At 37.2% G+C, this 25,787-nt stretch overlaps 1 protein-coding gene and 1 long non-coding RNA gene across 2 annotated transcripts; one reads left to right on the top strand and one right to left on the bottom strand.

Annotated features, from left to right (window-relative positions):
• Window positions 1-2,730: 2,730 nt before the first annotated feature.
• On the top strand, window positions 2,731-5,325 carry LOC135769398 (uncharacterized). Its single transcript, XR_010542446.2, has 6 exons — window positions 2,731-3,030; window positions 4,381-4,430; window positions 4,527-4,583; window positions 4,733-4,793; window positions 4,945-5,006; window positions 5,169-5,325. It is a non-coding gene; the product is annotated as an uncharacterized lncRNA (long non-coding RNA).
• Window positions 5,326-7,495: 2,170 nt separating this feature from the next.
• On the bottom strand, window positions 7,496-24,332 carry LOC135729817 (ankyrin and armadillo repeat-containing protein-like). Its single transcript, XM_065247679.2, has 22 exons — window positions 23,927-24,332; window positions 21,829-21,992; window positions 21,616-21,731; window positions 21,360-21,531; window positions 21,070-21,283; window positions 20,900-20,929; window positions 20,557-20,758; window positions 20,256-20,464; window positions 19,812-19,916; window positions 16,454-16,701; window positions 16,168-16,339; window positions 15,799-16,037; window positions 14,884-15,037; window positions 12,328-12,489; window positions 12,138-12,244; window positions 11,925-12,047; window positions 11,656-11,814; window positions 8,406-8,523; window positions 8,171-8,280; window positions 7,884-8,078; window positions 7,762-7,804; window positions 7,496-7,575 (listed from the first exon to the last, which is right to left on the bottom strand). The coding sequence occupies exons 1-21, from the start codon at window positions 23,967-23,969 to the stop codon at window positions 7,763-7,765; spliced, it is 3,084 nt and encodes a 1,027-aa protein (XP_065103751.2). The 5' UTR covers window positions 23,970-24,332; the 3' UTR covers window positions 7,496-7,575; window position 7,762.
• Between the last annotated feature and the right edge of the window lie 1,455 nt (window positions 24,333-25,787).

Here is a 25,787-nt window from a genome sequence, read left to right on the forward strand (position 1 = left end):
GTCCAACTTGAGTCTGAATCAAGACCAGAGATCGAATGTCGAGTCCGATTGAGTTAAGAGAACCATCCCGCTAGATGTGTTCTTGACCCGGACTCGAAACCTGATCTTGTCATGGTTCTGCCATCTTATCCTTTGGTTAATCTCGTCTTGGGGCAGGATCATGACAGGGCCATGTTTTGTGTGGGATCATGTGGTCTAAGTATGGGTTTTACTAGACCACGTGTTCCCGGTGTCTTGTCACTTTTACCTCGCTCCCTTGTTGAGCACTCGGTCTTTCAAGGTGGCAGCCTCAGAAGTTTGCGAAGAGAACTGAAATGAGACGGTCTAACCTTCGGACGACCCATAATTGGCGTCACCTGGTGCACGCGCCTGTCGGAACGGAAACGTTTCTGACTTATTAAAATAAATATGAAATCAGAAAAATATAAATTTAGTTTAGAAAATATGACACGATGTTGATTAAACTATTCAACAGTATATTAAATTAATCAATCAATCATAGAAATATATGCATTATAAAAATAATAATATTAACACAAAACATAACTTATAATACTAAAACAGTGACAAGAAAAAATGTTTTGATAAATACACACTTTTATTTAATGAAGGTTTTCATTGTTTATTTTAGAATATCCAGCCGTTATATGCAGCCGTTGCAGGCACGCAATGACTCTTGGGATATCCTCGACTGTTAAGGATCCATTAGTTCTATCCTTCATAGATATGTATAAAGGCTAGATGGCTCGCCCGCGCTGCTTGCCAATTGAGTGGAACGTCTGCATTTTGGCGGCCATCTTACCACAGGGCGCTCGCTCACTCCTAGCATTGAGTTTTAATGATGCAGGTACTTTTAAATGACCATAACTTGCTTAATTTTTTACCGATTTTCAAACGGTTTGGTTTGTTATAAACGTCAAAGATGTAACTATGACACTGCATACCTATACTAAAAATATATCAAAAAAATTCATGAAACATGTCAAAGCATCCAGTATTATAGTCACGTTAATAACGTTTGTAAAAAACCAAACCGTTTGAAAATCGGTAGAAAATTGAGCAAGTTATGGTCATTTAAAAGTACCTTCACCATTAAACTCAATGCTACGAGTGAGCGAGCGCCCTGTGGTAAGATGGCCGCCAGGTGATGCCATTAGGGACTCAGCGGTAAGCCATCTAGCCTTTATACATATCTATGCTATCCTTAACACCGCTGAGAAATGAAGACGCCTTTTGAGGCTTCATTCTAAGCATCCTTTAAATTGGGACGTCCTTACCAGCCTCAAGTCGCGCTGCTGTGACGCAATCGGTCTTAAAATACGTCCTTAGAAGGTTGCAACCTTTGAATTGGGACACAGCCAGTGATTGTGTGTGAAAATGACTGCTTTGCATTAAATTATATTTCACGGTAATGGTAATATTGATTGATTTTACATATAGAAAGTAATAAATATAATATGATTACAGTATGTAGTAAAATAATTATAGTAATAAGCATTTGTAATAAGCATGCAAACATTTTCTCTTCCAACAGAAATAGCTCCATGGAAATCGCGCGGAGCGACCAAAACTCCTGAAGGGATTTGGCTGGGTCCAAATCAAAAACCTTGCTTACCTAAACATTTTTTTCCCCCATTTTGCTAGGTTGACATACGGGTTGAGAACCACACAGGGTGACAGGCGATAATCTTCAAAATGAAAATGACTTACTGCTGAACCGGTCTATAGCACAAACAGGGGTATAAATACAGACAGACTAACAATGCACAGGTGTGATGAGGAAGGTAATAAATCAATGAATAGTCCAGGTGATGGTAATCGGGACAGACACAAAACATGACACGGATTTAACCGTGACATAAATATTTTGTAGGTTTTAGGTCGTGGGATCGTTGTATTGCTGCTGTTGTCTGTCCCAGTTCATTCTTTCCATCAGCATCTCGGGTTTTACCTGCAAATCCACCTGTGGGTGGTCTTCAGTGGTCAATGTTTCAATAAACCAGCTAAATAATTTATAAGTGCTGATGTAATAGCTACAATGTATAGACAGGCTTTCAAGCAGATCAATCCTAACAAGCAATAATTTTATAAACTTGAACATTTCTCTTTGCAGAGTGTTTCAGAGAAAGAAACAACTCCACTTAACATGCCACAACAACCAAGGAGAAATGAACAGAATGGAAAAAATACTTAAGATATTATTAAATGGTAAAATGGAGGTCGGAGGCCTTTTCTAAAGATGATGTATAAAAATGAATTGTCTTTATGGTATGTGTTAAAATACTGATGCTGAGTTTTTAGTGGACTAATTAACATAACATGTCTGTCACTCCACAGAGATCCTGAGTTACAGTGATGGGATCCTGCAGTCCAAATCTTGCAGATTTAATTTCTTATATTGTATTCATATGTTGTTTTAAATTGTCTTGCTGTTACAATGAAGTTTGCCTTTCAGTAATACCAGAGCAAAAATATGATTACTAGCTTCAGCTCCATGGTGTCTGTAGTTGTGAGCACATTATCATATTGTGTTAAATACAAATATTTGAACAAATGATCCATTTACAAGATCTATCCCTTTGTGAACAGATGCCCACAGACCAGATGGTTTCAGCGGTAACAACATAAACAGACAGCTTTTGTTGCCCAAACTTAACTTTCAGAGTAGATTATTCCTGCAAATACCTGGGTCAAAGCCAACAATGGCACAAACGGACAAACCTCACACTGTTAGATGTCGCTGTAGATTTAGCAGCACTGTACTGTAAAAATCCACAGTACTATACTGTATGTGTACATTACAGTAAAGTACTGCAGTTCATAGTGCATTCTGGGTAAATTTGTTTGAGCGGGAAAATTTTACAGTATATTTTGGTCTTGATGTAACCTTGCTGTAGCCATTGCTGTAATGTGCCAGGTGTACTTGCAATAATCAGAGAAAGTGCGCACGAGTCAAATCACACAGAGGGAGAGAGAGCACAACTCCTGGCTGCAGCTGAAGAAGGAGGACGATTGATTTCTGTCAGTTCGGTGAGTTTGGTATATTTTCTGTTTCATGAAAACTAAATTTTTAGTAGAAGAATTTTGTCAATAGTTTGTCATATTGTTTTAAACGTGCAATGAGAGAGAAAATGGTCGCCAACAAAGTTTTAATCTCCCTCAGAAAGTAAGCTAGCATTACACAGATGCCTACCGCTGCTTTAACTCGCTTTACACCTTTATTAATGAATATAGGGTTGTTTTAACTAAATTATGACGGTTTTGGTGAGTTGATATTAGTTGAAAGTGTAGTAACAATGAAACTATTTTTAACAAAATGCACAAAGACCACCCGCCAGCGCGGTCTTGCGGTCCCAGCATATGGTCGTTTATCTCGGTGTTTTATCTGTTCAGTTAGCGGTAGAGAGAAGTATTAAGTTCGACTGTTTGGCAAGGCTGACTCGTAGATTAACGTTAGCTGTGCACGTGAAAAAGCACAGTTTCATATTCATATTCACATTAATCTGTATTTGCGTCTTTTTCAAATATGAAAAGTTGGATATAAGAATATCAACATAAACAGACAGGACTCGACACGCCGTAAACTTAATATTCAACACAGACCGTAGTAATCAACTCCTCAACAGAAGTGAAACCAAGAAACCTCATATTTAACTGGATATATGCATTGCAGTTGTAACTGCGGCCAAATATCGTTCAGACCTGGGCTCATCTTATTATCAGATGATTGCTGCGCGCTTATTGTTATCATTACGGTATATTAGCAAAACCAAAGCATATTTTCTTTAAAGCGTTTTACACGCCCAAAAAGTTGTCCGATACATTTTGTATGGCATATTATTTCCACCACTTCAGATGTATTACATGCAATATAAGTTTCCAAAACACCTCAAATCAATGCACAAAAGGAGGATGGGCTCCGCATTTACGTAATAGCATGACAGGTACCTTCTTCTCGTCTGTCATCTGATCCTTTATCTCTGGATGTAAAATAGTCCATTATAACATCGTGTAGGACACTGGCATCAACAGGATTGCTCAAATTGCGGCGATCATGTTAATCCTTAAAGTGAGCAACTTTGTAAAAAAAAAACTTTGCGTGAAATAGTGTGTTACACCGCCGCCTGTCCGGGTGAAACATTAAAGAGGCAGGCTTGTTACCTTGTCACTATAAATCGCTATTTCCTCACTAAATATATTTTCAGAGATTTTCTGTAGACAAGATGTTAGAATAATAATTTAATAAAAACCCAATTCTGACAAAAGTTACATTTGACTTATTTAGTTACTTTTCTGAAAATCTTATTCCACTGGTATGCAACATATTAAACAATGCTTTCAAAATGTCAGCCAGTAACACATCATATCTTTTTTTTACAGCTCTAACGTTACAGTTTGCTCCACTTTGCTCTGTGGTTTATATGTTTTCTGTAAGTATTGACCACATTTATATATAACCACAGACTGTAAAAATGTCTACTTATTTCTATGGCTAACAGATTTTGTAACATTTGTATTTTTTACAGTCTTACCATTGCTTGTAAGCTGGATTGAGTAAGATGGATCATCTTTAAAGGAACCAGGCAAGTACAGGATGTACAGTTACACGTTACTAGTCATGTATTTTTTCGACTGCAATATTAAATGCTTTTACGTCACATGTAAAAGTACACAGGAATGTGGCTGATCACTTTTTATTTGTAGTTTACATGAGTGTCCTTGCACTTTTCAGGAGTTAAGGCAGATGTGGAGGCACACGGGTGACACCAGACACACACCAAGCACATTGTTCGGTAAGTTTACACTTTACCACTACAGTTTCTTTAAATACCCATGTATACACTCATACATAATTCCCACACGCAACACTGTCACACGACCACACACACCCACACAGAATAAAATATTGTATCCAAATCAGTAACAATTGTACTTTCTGTTCAGGACATTCAATCATGACATGATCCATGTGGATGCTGTCCATTGAGGAAAGAGTTTGTTCAGAGGTAAGTGAATCTTCTGTATTTTAATGTAATTAGGTGTGGAACATTAGAATAAAAGCAAAAGGTTTCAGAATAGGGGTAAATTCAGGGCTGAGTTTAGGTGTTTTTAAAGAATCTTTTTCTATCTTATATTTGTTGACTTAAAGTTTGTGATATTTCTAACAGGTTTCTGGACAGAATTAATCCCAAAGATGGGAAAAAGTGCACATCCACACAAGGAGCAAGCAAAAAGACAAGGAACTTGGTGCAGAGAAAAGCTGTGGCCATTAACCCCCATGTGAACAGCTTCATGCAGTCCCTGATAGAGTATTAATGGGCGACTTCAAACTAAAGGCCAGTGTCAGTCTGCCACAGTTTAATGCATTTATTTTTAGTGTTCAATAAAATTCAAATAGAATATTTAAAACTATGGGCCAGTGTTCTTTTTACCACAGTGAAATGTTACCTTTTAGTCGATGATGGACTTAAAACTTCAAACTATGGAACAGTGTTCTTTTTACCACAGTGAAATGTTACCTTTTAGTCGATGATGGACTTTAAACTGAAAACTTCAAACTATGGACCAGTGTTCTATTTGCCAGAGTTAAATATATTACAGCAGGGGCCTCCAAACTTGTTTATACTTTATAATATTTTATTTTATTTTACTTGTTTATTATTGTTTATCTTGTTTTAAATGATTGTTTCAATTACATGTTTTTTTAATAAAATTTTTGATATAAACATTGCTTGGATTGCCTTTTAATTCATAATGTCATGTCAAGGATAGCATTTTTTTACTATATTAATAACTATAGATTTAAACCTAAATATCTAGCTATAATACATTATTGTATTAACTGTAATAAGTAATAAATAGTATTTATGGGTCAATATAGACATTACAGTAAATTACTGTAAAAATAGGCTATTATTGTAAAATTACAGTACAGTACTGCTTTGTAACTATACGGTACTAGTTTGTGTGCTGTAAAACTGGATTACAGTACAGTACTGTAGAACCAAAATACAGTAACTTACTGGCAACCGTGCTGCCAGTACCGTACTGTAAAAATACAGGGAAATCGTTAACAGTGCAGGTAATGATCATGATGTCATGCCACCCCCATGTCTCTAACATGTTCTGATGCAGAGATATAGGTCTTGCTGTTTGAAATCAAGAATTGCATTTTACATTTTGTAGAATGTCTTAGCTATTTCATTTAGTCACCATCATTGCGATCAGTTTTTGCATTTCGTCAGCTCATTTGCATTTTAAAGGACACACCCCAAACAGCACATTTTGGCTCGCACCTACAACATGGCAATTTTAACATGTTATAATAAATTATCTAAGGTGTATTTTAAGCAAAACAATACACTGGACTTTTAGCTGTGTGGCTAAGTGGGGGTTGCGTACAGGTATGTCATCCCAGGAATGAAATTGGAAAGTGGGGAAACATCCTAATGGTAGGCTATGTGTGACAAGTGAGAGAAACAGTGGAAGACGTACTTATAGACTGTAGTAAATATGCAGAAGAAAGAAAGACATTAATGGATAGAATATAGGTAAGCTAGAATAATTTTTTCTTTATTAATTATCGTGGATGGAAGGGACTTTGCTTTTTGCCAATGGTTGTAAACAGAGAGAAATATGCTCTATTATTGGTGCATCTGGATTCAAAATCAGATGATTTTTAAATTGTTGTATGCTACTGTTACTGTTCGTAATGTAAAAAATACAATTAAACTTTGTTTAAAATACCACAAAAGCTAGGCAAAAGCAAACATGTTAACTGCAATTTACATTTTCATATTTTATCAGTTAAAGGCCTTTAAAAAGATTCATTAAATCATTTGGTTTAAGGCGGAGGAGTAATAACAGGCTCCTTAATGAAATACGTCGAGCTATAATGCTTTGTTTTAAATAGCAGCTATTTTATTGCTAAAAAAACAACATTATTTTGTGTATTTGGTATAATACAATGTGTTCATGTGGTTTATGGTTAAACATTATAACATTATTTTCCACATACCGTACATTTTGTAGCTCCAGATATCCCTGCCATCCTTAAACGCTCTGATTTTGTACAAAACTCACCGATTTGAAAAGCTCTGCGTTGTGATTGGCCTGAATACCTCTGACGTCAGCCGCAAATGTGACGCTCCTTACCATGTTTAAAAGATTCGCTCACAATGCAATGCTAACAGGAGTTAACTTACAGGCTAAGGAATTATAATAAACAATCTGTATCAATCCCAGGAAGTAAATTGTTGCCTATAATCCGTGTGTTTGTTGTAGTCCAAGAAAAGAGATTTACGTTGAAGATGATAACTTGCGTCATTGTTTGGGGTTTGTACCTTCTGCATATCGTTAACATGAACTAATACACACTTACACACCAAAGAAAATGTAAAATCATGAATCGGACAATAGGTGCTCTTTAAAGAATTTTTTTTAATGTTTCTGTTCTGCGTAAATTCGAAGTATATTTTTTAAACATTTTTTTGTGTTTATGATGCGGCACACGGGCTGGCGTCTCCCTCGCATAGCTTGCTGACTGACCACGTCCAGCACTCCAATTTTTCAGCCCTGAAAGTGGTATAGCACAAACAAACTCGTGTTTTATCTGAAAAATGTGACTTGTGAATGCCCAGCTAAAGTAATTTTTTGTAAATTAACATAAATGATCCTACATAATATAAGAAAGATAACATAATTGATATCTTTAAAGGGACAGATCACCCAAAAATGAAAATGCTGTCATTATTTACTCACTTCATGTTGCTGAGCCACAGGGGGGCGACCATTTATCTCCAAACTGCAATGAAGAAAACAGAAATAAAAAGATTATGCTTTGTATTACAAGGTCTCATATTCATTTACTTCCCGTGACACACCTGAGGGATAAACCCTTTTTGTTTTAGTCTTTCAAACTCTGCTGTAAAGACTTCTGAGATTTTGGCATCTCTTTCTATATTCTCCATTAGAAGATCATACAGGGCAGGGACCCGTCTGCATTTCCCCAAAAGTTGTCGATGAGCTTGACTATTGAATGTGAGGTAACCCAGAGTGCTTGCACAAGCTGTTTGAACCTGAAATATAGAAAGATTTGATATATTGTTGCAGACACTAAAGAGAAATAAACAAACACAAGATTTGGACAGGGTGAATATAAAGGATTTACCTCTTTATCCTCTGAATTCAAATGAGCACAGAGATCCTCTACAGTGCCCTTGGTGATAATAGCATCAATTAAACCTGCTCTCATGTGTGCCAGACTAGCAAGGTGTTGTGCTGAAATAACACAGTCATTAATAACAAATTGTACATTCAGACTGTGAGGTTATTGATGTGTTGGTTCTCATTCTACTTTTTAACTTCTAAGGACAATTTAATGATATTTTTGTGGGTTTACTCACCTGCGATGATAACAGTAGAAGATAGCTGGGACTGCAATAATTCAACAAGAACAGTGATTCCCCTTGTAGTCAAAGCAACTTCATCTGACCCTGTAATCGCTCCGGCTAACACAACTGTCTGATATACAAAAGACAAACATGTTGAAAATGAGCACAGAATATTGGTTTACCTGTGTGTACAGACCTTTATGCATACACTATTGTCAGATTATATTGGATTATACCACAGGTCTGTTGAAAGCTGTATTCTGATTGGCTGAGAAATGTTCCGTGGGTATGCATTCATTTCTGATAACCGCCCGCGCATTGCACCTTAGGTGTGCATTATTTTCTTATAATTCAATGGCCCGTCGTCAATTATTCCTTACATAACAACTAGACTTAGTTTTTGTTTCATGCACTGCAAAAAAATAAAATTCTTTCTTATTTTTGTCTTGTTTTTAGTAAAAATATCTAAAAATTCTTAAATTAAGATGTTTTTTTCTTGATGAGCAAAATGACCTAGGAAAATAAGTCTCAAAATAAGACCAAAAATATCAAATTTAAGTGATTTTGTGCATGAAATAAGCACAAAAATCTGCCAATGGGGTAAGCAAAAAATATTGAACATTTTTCTTAAACACTAAATTCAAGAAAAATTTGCTTACCCTATTGGCAGATTTTTTTGTGCTTATTTTATGCACAAAATCACTTAAATTTGATATTTTTGGTCTACAAACTAGACTTATTTTCTTGCGTCGTTTTGCTCATCAAGAGCAAAAGCATTTTTATTTAAGACTTTTTAGATATATTTACTGAAAACAAGACAAAAATACTAAGAATTTTTTTTATGCAGATTAAACAAATAAAGTATATTTTTGTTAGCAATTTAGACTTTTTTTTATTCTAAAATGATTTATTTACATGGTAACACTTTACAATAAGGTTGTATTAGTAAACATTAGTAAATGCATTAATTAACATGAACAATATAGGGGTGGTTTCCCGGACAGGGATTAGTTTAAACCCGGACTAGGCCTTAGTTTAATTAGGAAATAGGAAAAGAGAAACAAAATCCTAGGGGAGTTCAAATGTAATGCTGGACAAGCAAACTATTGTGGCATAAGTATATTGCCCAGACGTATTATTTGAATGCTTTGTTAAAGAGAAATGTCTTTAGTTTAGACTTAGTTATCAACTGTGTCTGATTCTCAAACATTATTTGGTAAATCATTCCAGAGCTAAGTAGGAAAAGGATCGACAACTTTTAGATACTTTTAATATTCTAGGGATAATTAAGTGACCAGAGTTTTGCGACTGCAGTGTATGTGAGCGGTTGTATTCTGATATTCTTGAAGATACGAAGGTGCTAGGCATTTAAGACTTTAGGTGATGAGCAATATTTCAATATGTATGCGATATTTAACTGAGAACCAGTGTAAAGATGATAAATTGGGCTTATGTGGTCATACTTCTTAGAATGAGTAAGCACTCTTGCTGAAGCTTGTTTACCTGATTTGCGTGACATCCCTCAAGTAATGAGTTACAATAGTCTATTCTTGATGTCATAAAAGCGTGGATAAGCTTCTCTGCATCTGATGTCAGCAAGTCAGCATATGGCGTATTTTTAAGATATTTCTGAAATGGAAGAATGCTTTGTGGCAGACGTTGGAGATATGACTATGGAAGGAGAGATTGCTATCGAACATCACACCTAGGTTCTTGACTGTGGAAGACTGTGTAATCTGTGCAGAGCGCATCTAAATTTTGGTCTGTTATGATTTCATTGATAATAGGTTCTTTATTGGTAAGCGATCAAATGTTCAGAAGGCCAAATTTTAACATCGGAGTTTAATCTGTTGATATATTGTTTTCTAATGATATATTATTGATTTGCACGAGATGTGGTAAACGGTGCTCTCTATTTGTTTGTTCGAGAAACAGACACAGTCGAAATGTGTTATATAAACTCTATGTGCTGGGATATGTGTGTTCTTCACATGTCAATAAATCTTATATTAACCTTAAAAAAAAAATCTATAAAAAATGATTCAAGCCCTTCTTAGAAATGACACATTAAAATTGTGTTCAATAAATGTAAAATACCTCATTAAGAGCAATAAGTATATATATTTAATTAGTATAACACAAAATAAATATGTACAATAATTTATTGATTTATTTTTAATTGCGTTAACACAATTAGTTTGAGTTTGGGTTCTGGAAAAAGAATTTCCCAGCATGCTTTGCATGCAAATGCTTTTGGAGAGTCATTTTTTAAATTAAGTGTTATTTTATGCATTTTAGGGTAAAGAGAAAGACTTAATAGTGTTAAATGTCCGTTTATCTTATTGATTTAGAAGCATTTGTGTTATATTTTTTCAAATTGTTTGGTTACCATCGTGCAGAAGAGTGGCGCTTGTGGTTAGGTTGTGGATGTGACATATTTCTCTCAATGAGCATTTTTATGCCTGTTTGGAGATCAGTCTCTTCTCAAATGCTCATCCAAAGTATCATACGTTATTATTATTAGCATGCTAACATGTGCTTATGCTAATTAATATGATATAAAAACGTTTTATATAAAATAACAGAATTGAGTTCTTCAGACTACACTACATTGAGTTATTCAAAATACGCTAAATTGAGATTTTCAGACTACACTAAATTGAGTTGAGGCAACTAATTGAGTATTGCCATTTACTTTCAATTGAGTTGGACCAACTCAATACATTTTAATTGTGTAAAGCAGTTTTTTATGAGTTAGGGGTACACATTCATATTGGATGGAAATCCTGCCCACAATTTTATTGAGTTATTCCAATAAATCATTTTTTTGAGTGTTGTTAATTCATGTTAGCTAATGCATTAACTAATTGTTACACTCTTTTTGTAAAGTGTTACCATTTACATTTTATGATTAATTATAATGAATTAATTTATTCATCAACTTGCTCAAAAACCCCCTGCAATTCCCCCGTAAACCACCAGGGGTTAGCAAACCCTAAAATATGCATCTTTGTTATTTTGCATAAACTGATTTTTGTCTTGACCATTTTAGACATTTTAGAGAACGGCTGAGCTTTCCAAATAAATCTTTATATTTGTCTATCATAACAATGAGAAGTGACAGAGAACCAGATCTTTGCCAGCTGATTCACTACGTGTGACAGCGTAGTGAATCAGTTTTCCCAAAATCTGCGTGTGAAGGAGGGCATACAAAACAATCCCAAATATAAGCATCATCATAAGTGTTTATAATTATAAATACCTGAAATGCAGCCTCAGCTCTTTCGATCTCATTGTCTGATTTTAAAAAGGTCTCATACGTGTTCATTGAAATTGCATGCGTTTGTTGAATTGCCCTCTCTTGAGATTTGCTGTGCAATGCAAAAAGAGATAATGCACATCCAGCATCCAGGGAAATGTTCTGAAAACAAACAAAAAAACATAAAATATCTTAATAAGCAGTTCATTAGAATTACAAAAAACAGAGCATCATAGAAAGTTAAATGTGGTAATAATTCAAATGCAAATTACTTTGTCTTCGGCTTTTAAAAGTTCCAGAATGACCTCATATGAGAAGTCCTCTTTATCCCAAAATGCATTCTGGAGTTTTTGGTTTCCCAGCAGCACACGGGCAAGCGTCTGAACCACCTGCACCTAATGTGGTTAAAAAACAAGTAACCATTACTCCAATGGCACATCCTGATTCGGTTTATTTAAAGTATCATTTACAAAAGAAATACTCACCTTGACCTTCAGATTTTCATTGACTTTTAAAATCTCCAATAATATAGGAATGGCCTTTTCCTGGCAGATAATATTTTGACTCTTTTGATTAGCGGTTAGTGCCACTCCTGCAACCACGGAGGAAATTCTATCATGTGCACTATTAAACAAATCATTATTTGAATACTAATTTGAGACCTAAATATATTACCGACACAAAGAAAACCCAAAGCCTTGATGGCACTCAAAAAGGTCTTCTGGGATATGTCAGGCCCTCGAAGCAAGCACACTAAACACAGTACCCCATTCAACTTGCAGAACTCATCCTGATGGGCACAACTATCCCTGCATAAAGCAATTGCCATTTGACATCCTGCAAAACAAACAATATAACCAGAAATCATCCAAATTTGTTTCAAACATTCTAAGGTGGGGACAGTTCTGTCTGTCTTTTTTGAAAACAGCTGCTCAACAAAACACTTATGCAGATAATCCAGAGTACAACACAAGCCAAACACCTGTCTGAAAGGGAGGGAAATACTTTATAGTTTTAGAATCAGCGTCTTTAATTGACATTAATAGCAATACAAGCTACGGAGACACTCTTGTAAGCAATGTTTACAGAGAAACCCACCGGAGGGATAACATTCCTCTATGCATGCCAACAGATTTACACTGACTTTCCAAACAGCATCTGCCTAGTTTATTTAGTCCCTGTCAACACTTAGTAAATAGGAAGTGCTTTTATTGCATTTGGTGAGGCGTCTGTCTGGACGAATTTTCCTTACATTTATGAGTGACTCAAATGTTAAAGGCGGGGTGCACGATCTCTGAAAGCCAATGTTGACATTTGAAATCACCTAAACAAACACACCCCTACCCCAAAAGAATCTGGACCTTCTTTTGATAGACCCGCCCCACACATATGGCGCTTTTCCATTGCATAGTACCCCACGGTTTGGTTTGGTTTAGTTTGGGTCGGGTCAGCTTTCTTTTGGGAGCTTTTCCACTGGGTGCAGTACGTAGTACCCAATACTTTTTTCGTACCACCTCGGTTGGGGTTCCAAGCGACCCAAGCTGATACCAAAAGTGACGTGAAAACACTGTAGATCACTGATTGATCTGAGAGAATCACCACTACCAGCGTCATCGCTATAATGTAAAAGATTAGCTTTACCTTAGTGCTAGCTTGCGCTAGCCTGGTCCAACCATTTATTTCATTTGTACAGAGAGTCTGGCCACGCTCCATTGCAAAGCGTTACTTCCGTTAAGGAGGGTCCTCTGTTGAAGTTTAAAATGATTGGCTCTGCCCAGAGTCACTCTGAATCTGCCATAACCAATCGCTAACGAATCAAACTTTTCCCGAAACCCGTGGGGAGGAGGGCCATAACGTGTCTGGCGCACGACCTCAACGTCATCGTTCTTAGCCACCCCCTCTTTTTGCTGATTGGACCTGCAGATTTGTGCAGGAGAAAACGAAACAGCAGTCCCAGACGTAGTACTGAAGCGAAATGAAAATTAAGCGGAAGCGCGTAGGAGGGCGGAGCCAGGCTAAGCTTGCGCCATCTCGAGCAAACATTTTGTCATCTGTGCTCTGCTACAAGTTCCCAAACTTCCTTTTAGCGATGAAAAACAAGTTGAGAATCAAGGACACCATAACAGTTTTGTCCAGACTTGCAGTTTGTGGCGGAACATTCGCACCGCGCACGTCCGAATATATGCTTAAATGCAACTTAAATGAGGCTCAACTTAAATGTACAGCGGCGCTCTCACTTGTATGATGTCACAGCAGTAGGCAGCGCAAATATAACGACACGCCTATAATCCCTCCCACTGCGAAGTGATACTAAACTCGATGGAAAAGCAAACCACGCCAAAGTGAGGTGAGCTGACTCGACCCAAACTAAACTAAACCTTGGGGTACTGTGCGATGGAAAAGCGCCAATACACAACCAAGGCAACAATGCTGGTTAGTAGACACACCCCTTACTGCTGATTGGACAACAGGATCTCACGAAAATCTGAAAGACAGAAAATTTGATCACTTTATTCCTGACCATGTCACGGAATTCATCGGGACCACGGATGTTTTTCTGTGCCACTCCCACGGATTTCTCATGACATTTTATGTATTGTTTTCGCATAGTTTTTTTTTCCTATTTTCTTACAACATGTAGAAACCAATACATAAAAGTACATCCTAACTCAAACCCCAAATCTAACCCTAACCCCCATATGACAATGATTTGAAAATAGGAAAAAACAATGTAAAAACAATACATAATGACACGAGAAATTTGTGGGAGTGACACGGAAAAGACATCCGTGGTCCAGTCATGGAAAAAAGCTGAATTCGGTGACATGGTCACAGATAAAGTGATCAAATTTTCTGTGACTATAACACGGATTTCCATGAGATCATGATGCACTACCAGTGAGTTTGGTACTCGGCCCGACTCCCTTTTCTGAAGCGTTTCTCAAAATCGTGCACCCGGCTTTAACTCATTCCCTGCCAGTCATTTTTTTAAGTTGTCCGCCAGCATTTTTTGTGATTTTCACAAAATGCCTTCCAGAAAACATTTCACACAGAGTTTAAAATTAATAAATAACGTTTTGACTTCAGTATTGCAGAATAACACGTTTTGTTATGCAAATCTTTTCTCTTAATTGACGAGATAACTCGTCAATGGTGGGGAAAGAGTTAATAGAACTGGCTAATCACTATTGAGACTGTGCATAATGACAGCAAAAATGCATCAGGCTGTACCTATGTATTGCAGTTTGTCTGAGGAGGAGAGGAGAAAGCCACGTATGTGAATGTTGCCTATCTGTTCTGCCACGAGTTTCTGTTGCCTTGCAGTTTGTCCAGCCAAAGCCCACAGAGATGCTGCAGCCTGTTCCTGGATGTCCACCTTAAACATCTTGACATGGAGAGTAAAGTACAGCAGGTTATTTGTACTCTTCCATAAGCTGACTTGGTAACTGGTTACATATTTAAACAATTTCACATAACATGCAAATGTATGAATTATTCAACAATAAAGTTTACATCTAAAAAAGTCAAGTTGTTTTAATCAATGGTTGGGTAAAATATAGACAAACCTAACTGTTGGGTCAAAATAAATGTCTATAGTTAACCCAACCATGGGTTAAAACAACCCAGCATTTTAAAAGCCTAAATTTGAATAGTTTTTTATGGGTCAAAATACAAATCCTTTCTCAAATGCATTCTCAAATGTATCACAAATATTTAAAACATTTATTATTTAAATAAATATTTATTTAAACCAGGGTGTAGTGTGACCATAAAAAGGCTTTTATTGTTTTACTCAATTTGTTACTTAATGTTTACCAGTTCATTGTTGTCTTATATGATCAAGTCCTTGCAAAGTGAAAAAAATATTGTTTTTGTGTGTGCAATAGAGGGCTAAAGGCGGGGCGCATGATTTTTGAAAAACACTTAGAAAAGGGAGTCGTGCCGAGTACCAAAACACACTTGTAGCCAATCAGCATTAAGGGAGGTGCCTACTAACCGACATCGTTGCCTGGGTTGCGTATGTGTGGGGCGGGTCTATCAGGTCCAGATTCTATTGGGGTAGGGGCGTGTTTGTTTCACATGTCAACACTGGCTTTCAGAGATCATGCACCCCACCTTTAAATGTGGTGCAAAAGCTAAAATTACCATTAAAAGTGGTAAAAGATGTTTGACAGCTGAATGCCTAAGGAAGCACTGCTGTGTGGCTGGATTATGGCTGGCTATAGATTCAAGTGCTTTGGCTGCTTTGACCTGAACAGAAATCTTCCTCCCTTGAAGAGCTTTCACCAATGCCCTGATCGCTCCAGCTTCACAGATGAGCTCCTGGTTTTCCTTGTGATCCCAAGCCAACTCTGCAAGAGCCAAACAGGCCTCCTCCTGCAATACTTTTGTCAAAAACAATAACGCTATTGCTTATAATTCCTTTCTAATATTTTTTAAAAGAGTCCAGCCAGTACATATTTTTTGTTTCATTAATGCACATCTTTATCTCTCTTTGCTGTAGGTAAACAGTACCAGAGTTCGAAGACAGGAATTCTACAAGATGTGGGATTCCTCCAGCGTGTGCTAAAGCAGTTTGGTTGCATGGGCTTTTGGTGCATAATGCAGCAATGCACCTGATGGCATTTACCAGAACATCTTGGATGTCAGAGGTCTGGAGGAGCTTCACTAACAAAGGCCCCCCACCCTATAGAAAAAATTTATATAAACAATGCACTGCAAGATGTGATGAATAAAAGCCAAATGCATAAATCTAAATGTTTGTTATAGCACAAAGAGTTCTAGCACTGTTTTGTCTTACCAGTTGAGCAATAAGGGTTTTGTAGTGATCTCTTTGTCCTGCCAGATCGGCCAGTACGACGGCACACCTAGACAGCAGCTCTGGCTCGCGGCTGCTGAGGAGGTTGATCAGGACAGGTATGGCTCCATGATCCACCAGATCTTCAGCAGCTTGGACATTTTCTGAGCTGTGACACAACTCAGCTGTAGCCTCGCACTGCACCACCTGTTTATTTGAAGAAAGGATTCCCAGCAGAACGGGAAAACCACCTGCGGTACAGTGACATACATAGAAAGTATTATTGTGACTCCTGTCTGTGAAATCCCAGCTAAAGTCTTAAAATCGAATGAAGAGTACATCAAAGTTTAATTTCAATTAGTTATAGGACAATATATTGCAGATTCCGATATACCGAACAATATTTGGATTTATTTATTTTTTTGGGTGATAACATCCGGTGATAAATTTCTCTATTACTTAAATTTGTTGTTTGTAATGAAAAGACACTCTGGGCCCTATTTTAACGATCTAAGCGCATTTAATGATCTAACACGGCCTAAAAGGGTTGTTCCTATTTTCGTAATGAGTAATGGGTGTGTTTTGGGCGTAACGTGCAATAAACCAATGAAAGTCTCAGCTCTCATCCCCTTTAAAAGAAAGTTGCCCCTGGCCCCATGCCTAATTCCTAGGGATGCATCGATACCGATACTGGTATCGGGTATCAGCCTCGATACCACATTTTCTAAAGTACTCGTACTCGTTAAAAGTCCCCCGATACCAGGGATCGATACCACGGTCTGAGAAATGTCTATGTTTGAGTGGCGTGTAAGGGGTTAATGCCTCTTGTGTTGTCCAAAGAGGCAGAGTTTACAACAAACTGGAAAACTAGTCCCTTGTTTTTTTGTTAAATTATATGACTAAAGCTGTTACCTGTAAATTTGAATCATGTTTTTTATTAAGTACTTAGTATCGGTATCGGCAAGTACTGAAATGCAAGTACTCGTACTCGTATTCCAAAAAAGTGGTATCGGCGCATCCCTACTGATTCCTATTTAGACAGCGGAATTTATAAATTGAAAAACTAAGCGGAGGAAGAAGATCACCAGTTTAAGATGAATGTTAAAAAATTGTGGTGTTTTCATTTTTATCGAAATTGTTTTTTTGTTTTTTTATTAAAACCAAAAAGCCGTTTTCTTTCAGTCATAGAAGTACCAATCGCAGGCTTTTAATTGCTGTAAATGTATTGATATCCTACATAATCATTGTAATCTCATAAAATAATTTGCAAATATGCAAGAAAAGGTTTGTTCTCTAAAAATACAAACAAGAGATAAAGAATTTACAAACTTGCGGAGAGCCGAAGCGTTTAAGCACTGGATTTTTTTAAAAGCATTACTTAAAATGTTTCTCATCTCACCATATCCACAGGTACATAGTCATCATATACAATAAATCTGTTGGGTAGCATTTAAAAAAACATTTTTAAAACAGATGCATTTGTTTAAAGCAAAGCATTTATTTACTTACCAGGCTGCAGGTGAAGCAGCTTCACGCCTTCTAACGTCTCATAATCGTTCCTCATATATGTCCAAGAGACTCAATCATAATCATAATCAATCATAATTTCAATTCTTTAATTTTTCATATTTAAAAGCGTTTTTGTGCTGCTGCGCATCCATGTATGTGATAAGCAAACCCACGTTGTCGTCCCGTTTATAGGCGCACATTTCTAATGTGTCATTAAATAACAAAAACAATATTGCGGCATTGACTTTAGACTTTAGAGCAGGTTTTAGTTGGTCAATGGCGTAGTCTATTTTAGTTGCCTCAAAATAGCGATGTGCCAACAATGCGCCTGAACACACCTCGTTTTCACACCAGAACGCCCATGGGCGCAAATGCGTTTGCTATTTAAACGGCGCTAAACGTGAAAATTATGATTGAAACTAGCATAACGTCGCGCATTGACCGCATTGCGCAGGAAGTATGATGGGGTCTCTGTGTCACTCAATGTCATGCCAAAGTCTGCCAGACCATAAAATAACCAAACATTATTCACTTTTTAACATGACGTTATGTTGTGTCACACACAACAACACACTAAGTTTAACACACTTATTCAAACAGTACCGTAAGATGTCAGATTAAAGGCGGGGTGCATGATCTCTAAAAGCCAATGTTGACATTTGAAATCATCTAAACAAACACGCCCCTACCCCAGTAGAATCTGGACCTTCTTTTGATAGACCCGCCCCACACATACGCAACCCCGGCAATGATGTCGGTTAGTAGACACACCCCTTGCACTGATTGGCTACAAGTGTGTTCTGGTAGTCGGCCCGACTCCCTTTTCTAAAGTGTTTTTCAAAAATCATGCACCCTGCCTTTAACTGTCTTATAAATATGTTTTAACTCTTTCCCCGCCATTGACGAGATATCTCGTCAATTAAGAGAAAACGCTTCCCCGCCAATGACGAGATTTTCCGTCTTTCCGCAATACCGCTATTTTCCACCAGGTGGCGCCTTCCGCAACTTTTTAAACCCGGAAGTATTGCCCTATGGCAAGCGGCTGCATGTCCGTGTCTGTTTTAAAGATCGCTCTGAATGGGATCTCTATGAAAAGTCTGTCACAAAAATTTAATTATCTCTGCTTTTTGCTCAGAATATGGTGTTTTTGCAGAAACCTACCCATATTCAAAAGCTGATTACAAAAGAACTACTGAAGGTAGGATGAAACGGGTTTTTTTTGTTTGAAAGCAGAGGGTCTGTTCTTTCATTTGGTATATTGTATGTTTATATATTTGAAGATGAACATTTTCTGGAAGACATTAAACTTTTGTGAAAATCATGAAAAACGCTGGCTGGCAACTTTTTTTTTAAACGCTGGCGGTGAAAGAGTTAAGTTTGTCAAAAAGGTATGTTGTGCATAATACATATTTTTAGTTTTACCAATTTTCTGTTTGTCGCTTATTTACTGTAATAACATTTGTCTCATATCGGTCTCGTATCGAGCAATCAGCTTCCTTAATATCGGTATCGGCCATAAAAAACCCCCCATACCGTTCGACCTCTAATTTCAATCATTGATTTCAATCTTTAACATGACCTTACTCAGTCACTACTTAAGATATCAAGGTTATATTTCCACAGAATAATCTTTACATTCACAAAAATGATTGTAAATCACAAAAAATTGACTTTAGCTGGGGTTTTACAAACTTTTTGATGCACATTAGATCACAAAATCCAATCTTCAAAAATCGTCTTCTATAATTTTGCATTCACTATGGCATTATCCTATCCTACTGTTCCCCAAATGCAAAAGTACAATCCAGAACTAAATAAAAGAAACAATATAAAAAAGTTATAACTGTGTGACCTGCTTCAATGATGTCTTCACAGAAGGACTCTGTGTTTATACAAAGAACCTCAAGGGACTTGAGAGCCATCTCCACTCGCCAGGAGTCTTCACCCTGAATCATCTCTAAAGAAAAACATGGACATCAGCACGATGAGTATTTACACATTCACAAGATTTTAATCAAATGTGAAAATACTTTAAAAAATCATGTATTCATGAGAATGATTTAAAACACTATTGCAAATAAAAGTGCTGCAAAAGGTTCCTTACAACGAAGCCATGAACCATTATTGGTTCCACAAAAAGCCAGTTCAAGAATCATTTCTTGCACCTTTTTATTGTTTGCAGAGCTTTTTTTAACCTTTTGTGACACATAGTTCATCTATGGCATCATGTAGCACTTTCATTTTTAAGTATGAAGATGGAAATAATGTTTCATAATATAAATCTACAATACCATACCAACAAGAATCTTCCACACATGAAGGCCGTCCAGGTTCAGCTGAATGAGAAGTCTAAGAACATCTGTGTGAAAGTAAAGTACAGCTAGGTGGACTATGTTATTTCCCCTGCTGTCTTCATCTCTCCAGTTTGCCTTGATGGACAACAAGAAGTTCAGAGTCTCCACTGAACCCGAGGTAGCTGACAACAGCAGTGGTGAAATGCGATACCTGTGAAAAATCCATCATCTTCACTTTAGTATGGAGCTAAAAATCCTATTAAAATATGCATTTAACTTTTCTTTTGTTAATATTTCACATACTCAGCAGAAGTTTTAATCTCCAGTAAAGTAGGGTCTTTCCTGCATAGTGCTTGGACGCAAGCCACTTGGCCATAAAAGGCTGCAAAATGAATGGGCATCCAACCTCTCCGGTTCACAACTTTGTAGCACGCTCCCATTGCAAGAAGGCAGTTTACAGACTCAAGGGATCCACATTGTGCAGCGAGGTGCATTGGTGTAAGACCTACAAAAGAAAGAAAAAAATATATATTTATATTGTGTGCAACATTTTTTTAATAATTCAATTATTACATTCTTTTTGCAATGTATAATGCATGTACGTGCAAACAAAATATATTTTTCCCAACATCAAAGTTTCACTTACCATCTCCTTCTATGAAGTGACTCCCTTGGTCTGAAGTAAAGTGAGATAAATCTCTTGGTATTCATAAAAAGAAATAAGTTATTTGTTTAGAAACTAGGTTTCTCCTATACAGTCTAAAGACATAGTAATGAATTGGATTTTATACAGCTGTACATGCTAAATGTTTGGACCTGCTCTGAATCTGGTGAGACGTGTTTGATTGATGTTCACGCCTGCTGCAGCGAGCTGGACGATGATGTGTGTTTTGTTATTGGCCGCAGCGTGGTGCAAAAGAAAGAGACCCTTCTCATCGTGTTCATTCAGATCTGATTCCGTTTGACTTAATGAGTAAAACACTGAACACAGTCCTCTCGCTGCTGCTGCCTTCAGTGCAAACTTCACATTCTGCATTACAAATACATTTTAGATTCAATACAGAACACAGGTATTCAGAAACCAAAGATGAATTGCCATTTATCACCTTGTACTTGATAGTTTTCGCGTGGCCAAACGTTCTCATTAACTGTTCGTGTAGCTCAGTGTCCGTCAAGGGAAGTCTCTCTGATTTTAGAGTTTTGATGCTCGAGTTCAAGGCTCCCCACCACTTATTCTGGGAATCAAGTGACTCTAACTCGAAGCAGATGACATTATAGCTGCAAAACAAATGTATGTTTAGATGCAATGAAATGTAAAATGATATTTCTGGAAGTGTTTTTTAAAAATAAAGACCTACTGACCTTTTTTCCTCAATCTCACTGCACGGTATTAGAAAGTCTGTTTTGTAAGTGAAGTCCTGGTGAAGAAGCTCATGCAGGTAGTTCACAGCTTCTGTATGCAGAGTCCTAAAAGTCACCTTTACAAAAAAGCATTAATTCAAAGGAGAAACTGGTCATTTCTGCGGTATGACAAAGAACTGTAAAAAGTTTGAAATGTTTGTGAACTTGTGGCACCTCCATTTCCTCAGTAATGTCCTCCAGGGGAGGAGGCGAAACATCAAATTCAATTCCTCCATGTAGGTGAAAATATTGATCCTGCTTGTATGGAAAGTGCTTGCATGCAAATTCTGGTCCGACGTTATGTGGTGGTACCTCTCGTTCGGTTTTCAGCGTGTCCTCTTTACAAACGAATCAAGAAAAGTCAATATTAATCACAAATACTCAGTGGCGGCTCGTGACTTCTTTTCCGAGGAGCCACGATTGCAAAACTCTTCGTCATGTGCATCCCGTGTCATGTCAAAATATGGGCCTGCTACAGACGCTTCATAAGGGTTTATGAATAAAGAAACAGTCGCGTTTGTTATATACTCGCTTAATCTAATGTATAAGCAGAGTTTAGTGGTAACCCCTTAAGCGGTGTTCAAAAAGGATTCAGGGTTACCACACCTTAGTTAACTTCAAATTCAAGGACCTTTCAAGAACTTTCCAGGTCCAATACCCTCAAATTCAAGGACTAAATGTGGGGACACACTTCTAGTGAGAGCAAGGTTACATCGTGTTAACTTTTAAGATACATTTTTACAGTTCCCTTTCAATGGAACTCGCGTTGCGTCACTGCGGTGACACTTTGGGGACGCCTCCAGGGGTAAGTGCGTCTGAATGTGTATAACAAATTCAACCAATGGTGAGGCTTAACGACAAAGACAGGGTGACGCGGGAGCCAGGAAGTATATCGCTATCTGAAATATTGCTAAAGACGGCGTTACAGGGACGCAGGAAGTATGGCAAGGGAGACCCAGCGTCTCGTTCCCTTCTCAGGGAACAACAGTTACATATGTAACCCGAGACGTTTTCATTTGTCAAACGCAACTATGCAAAAAAACATTTTGGTACGAATCAACATTCACATACAGAAGATATAAGCATTTAAAGCGAACAGTTTAACATGTATGCTTAAAAAGTCTAGAATTTTATGATATTATCCTACACTACACAGGGAATAATATGGATTTTTTTCCACAAAATGTCTTGCATAAAATAGATTCAAGCACTTTCAATAACCTGTATCTATGTATGTATATTTTCAAAAACTTCCCAGGGCCTTGAATTTTGGCCTTGAGTCTGACAGACCCCAAACATTTAAAGAGTGATTGCATAAGGAAATATATATTTTTATATGGAACGCTGTATATCATTTTTTTATTTACTTCTCAACTATACATTTATGTTGTTTTTTTACCTATTAAGTACACAATTACTTAACTAGGCCATAAATTGGTCCATATTCACTTATGACCCTGTTTAAGGTAAAAATGACCCCACATTGAAAATTGACATAACGTGTGATGTACAGGTTCCCATGAACATATTTTGACATGACGAGCTACACACATTAAACCTCGAACACATATTTTGCTTTTTGCCTTCTCGGAAAAGGAGGCACCGGCCCCCACTGCGTATACATATGACTAGAGATGCACAATATATCAGCCAATAATTGGTATTGGTCAGAAAAAAGCCATTTTTAACACTATTAGCTATTGGTCGATAGTTCAAAAACATGGCCGATATATCCTGTCAATCAAAAGAGAACAGCAAAAATGCAATGAATTTGAGCTCTGTGTATAGAAAGTGTAAAGAAACATCACTAGTTTAATGTTCAATTAATTAATGGTCATCATTATATGAATAAGTAACATACAGAAAATTTAATCTAGGGCTGTCACAATGATTACATAATCGTCTCATCGCGATGATTTCAGATCACCGCAATGATTGCACATCTCTCGAAAAACACAAGGGGGAGCTGCAGCGCCTGTATAAACAAGACAGTATCAGATTACTTTTAAAAATGTGTTATGTGTATTAATATTTACTGCCAGGGAAACGTTGCAAAAGATTTAATTTAAATAATCACAACAATATGTGAAAATTATTTTATAAACAAAGAAAAAAATGTATGAGAATTAAATGTCAAAGCAATTAAATAGACAATTAATCATCATAATCGCCACATTAGGCAATTAACCGTCAGCCAAATTTCATAATTGTGACAGCCCTAATTTAATCTTCAGAATTTAATGATACAATTATATTTAAAAGGCTAACAAACCTGACAAAGGTGGAAGCATTTGAGAAAGATTAGGTATCAACATCTTTTCTCTTAAGGAAATCAGCAGGGGTACCAGGAACGAGATCAGTTTTAGATAGGCAAGATCTTCTGCGTTTCTTCCGAGGTGATTTGTCACCAGTCTGACGTGACCAGAAAGTTTTTTCTGTAACCTCTGGTAGGTGTCAAGATCGACCTCTTCTTCTGTGAGTCGAACAACATTAGACAGGCTATGAGTCCCCTCGAACACAAAAAGATTTTGGTGCTGCCGGACAGAGGTCAGGTAGGAGCTCAGTTTAATCAAGATGTCTTCAGAGTATTGTGAGAAGAGGGTCTCTTCTTCTACGCTGTTGGGATCGTAAGTTGGGTCCACATCAATGTCCTCATTATAAATGTCCTGATAACAGGAATTATTTGAGATGTCCATTAAACCTGGTGAGAAGAATTATAAGAACGTTACCTTTATTAACATCAAGACAAATATACATTGTTAACTTCAAATTAGTGTTGCTCAACCAGGGAACCTCCACAAGGGGGCTCAACAAACCTCCATGTGGACCTCAAAATGACTTAAAAAAAAATTAAAAATAAGATGAAACCACTTTAAACCAAGATATCTTCATCTTAAAGGAATAGTTCACTTTAAAATGAAAATTCTGTCATCATTTACTCAAACTCATGTTGTTTAAATTAAATGATTTAATTGTGGCCCAAAGTTTTGGGATGATGGATAAAATCTTAAGATTCACTGCTTTAGTAACAATAATTTAAATATCTCACCTGCATTGAGAAACTCAGCATGGATATCTTTTTTGGTCTGTGGCAAACCATCTGCATTCACATCCATGATGTTTCTCCACAGGTCTGAGAAGACGACACGTTTTTCTCTTGGAAAATAACAACCATGCCAGAGAGTCTTCATTGTGTAATCGATGTTTATAAGAACCTGGCCAACTTTTGTATCATAATATGCTGGTGGTAACTGGCAGGTGGAGCTCTGGTCATAGTTGGGTTCAAGACTGATAACTGGCAGCTGGTTAAACCCATATATTCCCACAGTCAGCTCTCTCACAATCTGATGAACAACCTTGTAGTCTAACGGTATACGTGAGTCAATGGGAGCAAGAATGGTTATGTTTGGGTCTGGGATGACGCTCATTTGCCTGATGATGCCCGGAGGTGTATCCAGATGCAGGCTGTGTTCTCCTCCACCGAACAGCCAACTGCAGGTGGTCATACTGAGTAGCTCCTGCAGGTCCGTGCTGTCGTATTTCTGCAATAAAGAGTTTGCAGTCGTCTCACTGCATATCTCTGCATCTAACGGTACAGGGCTCTGGCACACGCTCTCCATGATCTGAGGAAAAAGTAAATTCACAGAAACCTAAACGAAAAACGATCTTTAGAGTGACATTAAATCGTCATTTTATTTCAAAACAAGGTTTCGGTTAAAATACTTTGTATGTGTATGAATTTGAACCGCGTTGATCTTGGCAACCAGCGATGCGTATCAATGCTTCAAATCAACCGCTAGATGGTGATGACGTTGTACGACTTTGCGGACACGTCAGCGCAGCTCGCAAGCTTAGCTCATGAATATTAATGAGCTGTGTACATAAATACGTTGTAATTAGAATCAAAGTCCCCATATGAAAAGTCTCCGCACTCCGCTGCCATTTTTTGCAACGCCTCCGGCAGATGTTTTAGTCATGCAAGACAAAGTCCTATCGTCTTTAATGGGGAAAGACTGATGTATTATTAACAAAATATTTCTGAGTAACAATTAAACCTAAAATCAAGCGTTTGATCACAGACATTGTTGTAAGGTGACCAGGAAGCACGCATAATTATATTTAGCAACTCATCT

The sequence above is a fragment of the Paramisgurnus dabryanus genome, chromosome 11, assembly GCF_030506205.2.
Source record: "Paramisgurnus dabryanus chromosome 11, PD_genome_1.1, whole genome shotgun sequence".
Classification (NCBI taxonomy): Eukaryota; Metazoa; Chordata; class Actinopteri; order Cypriniformes; family Cobitidae; genus Paramisgurnus; species Paramisgurnus dabryanus.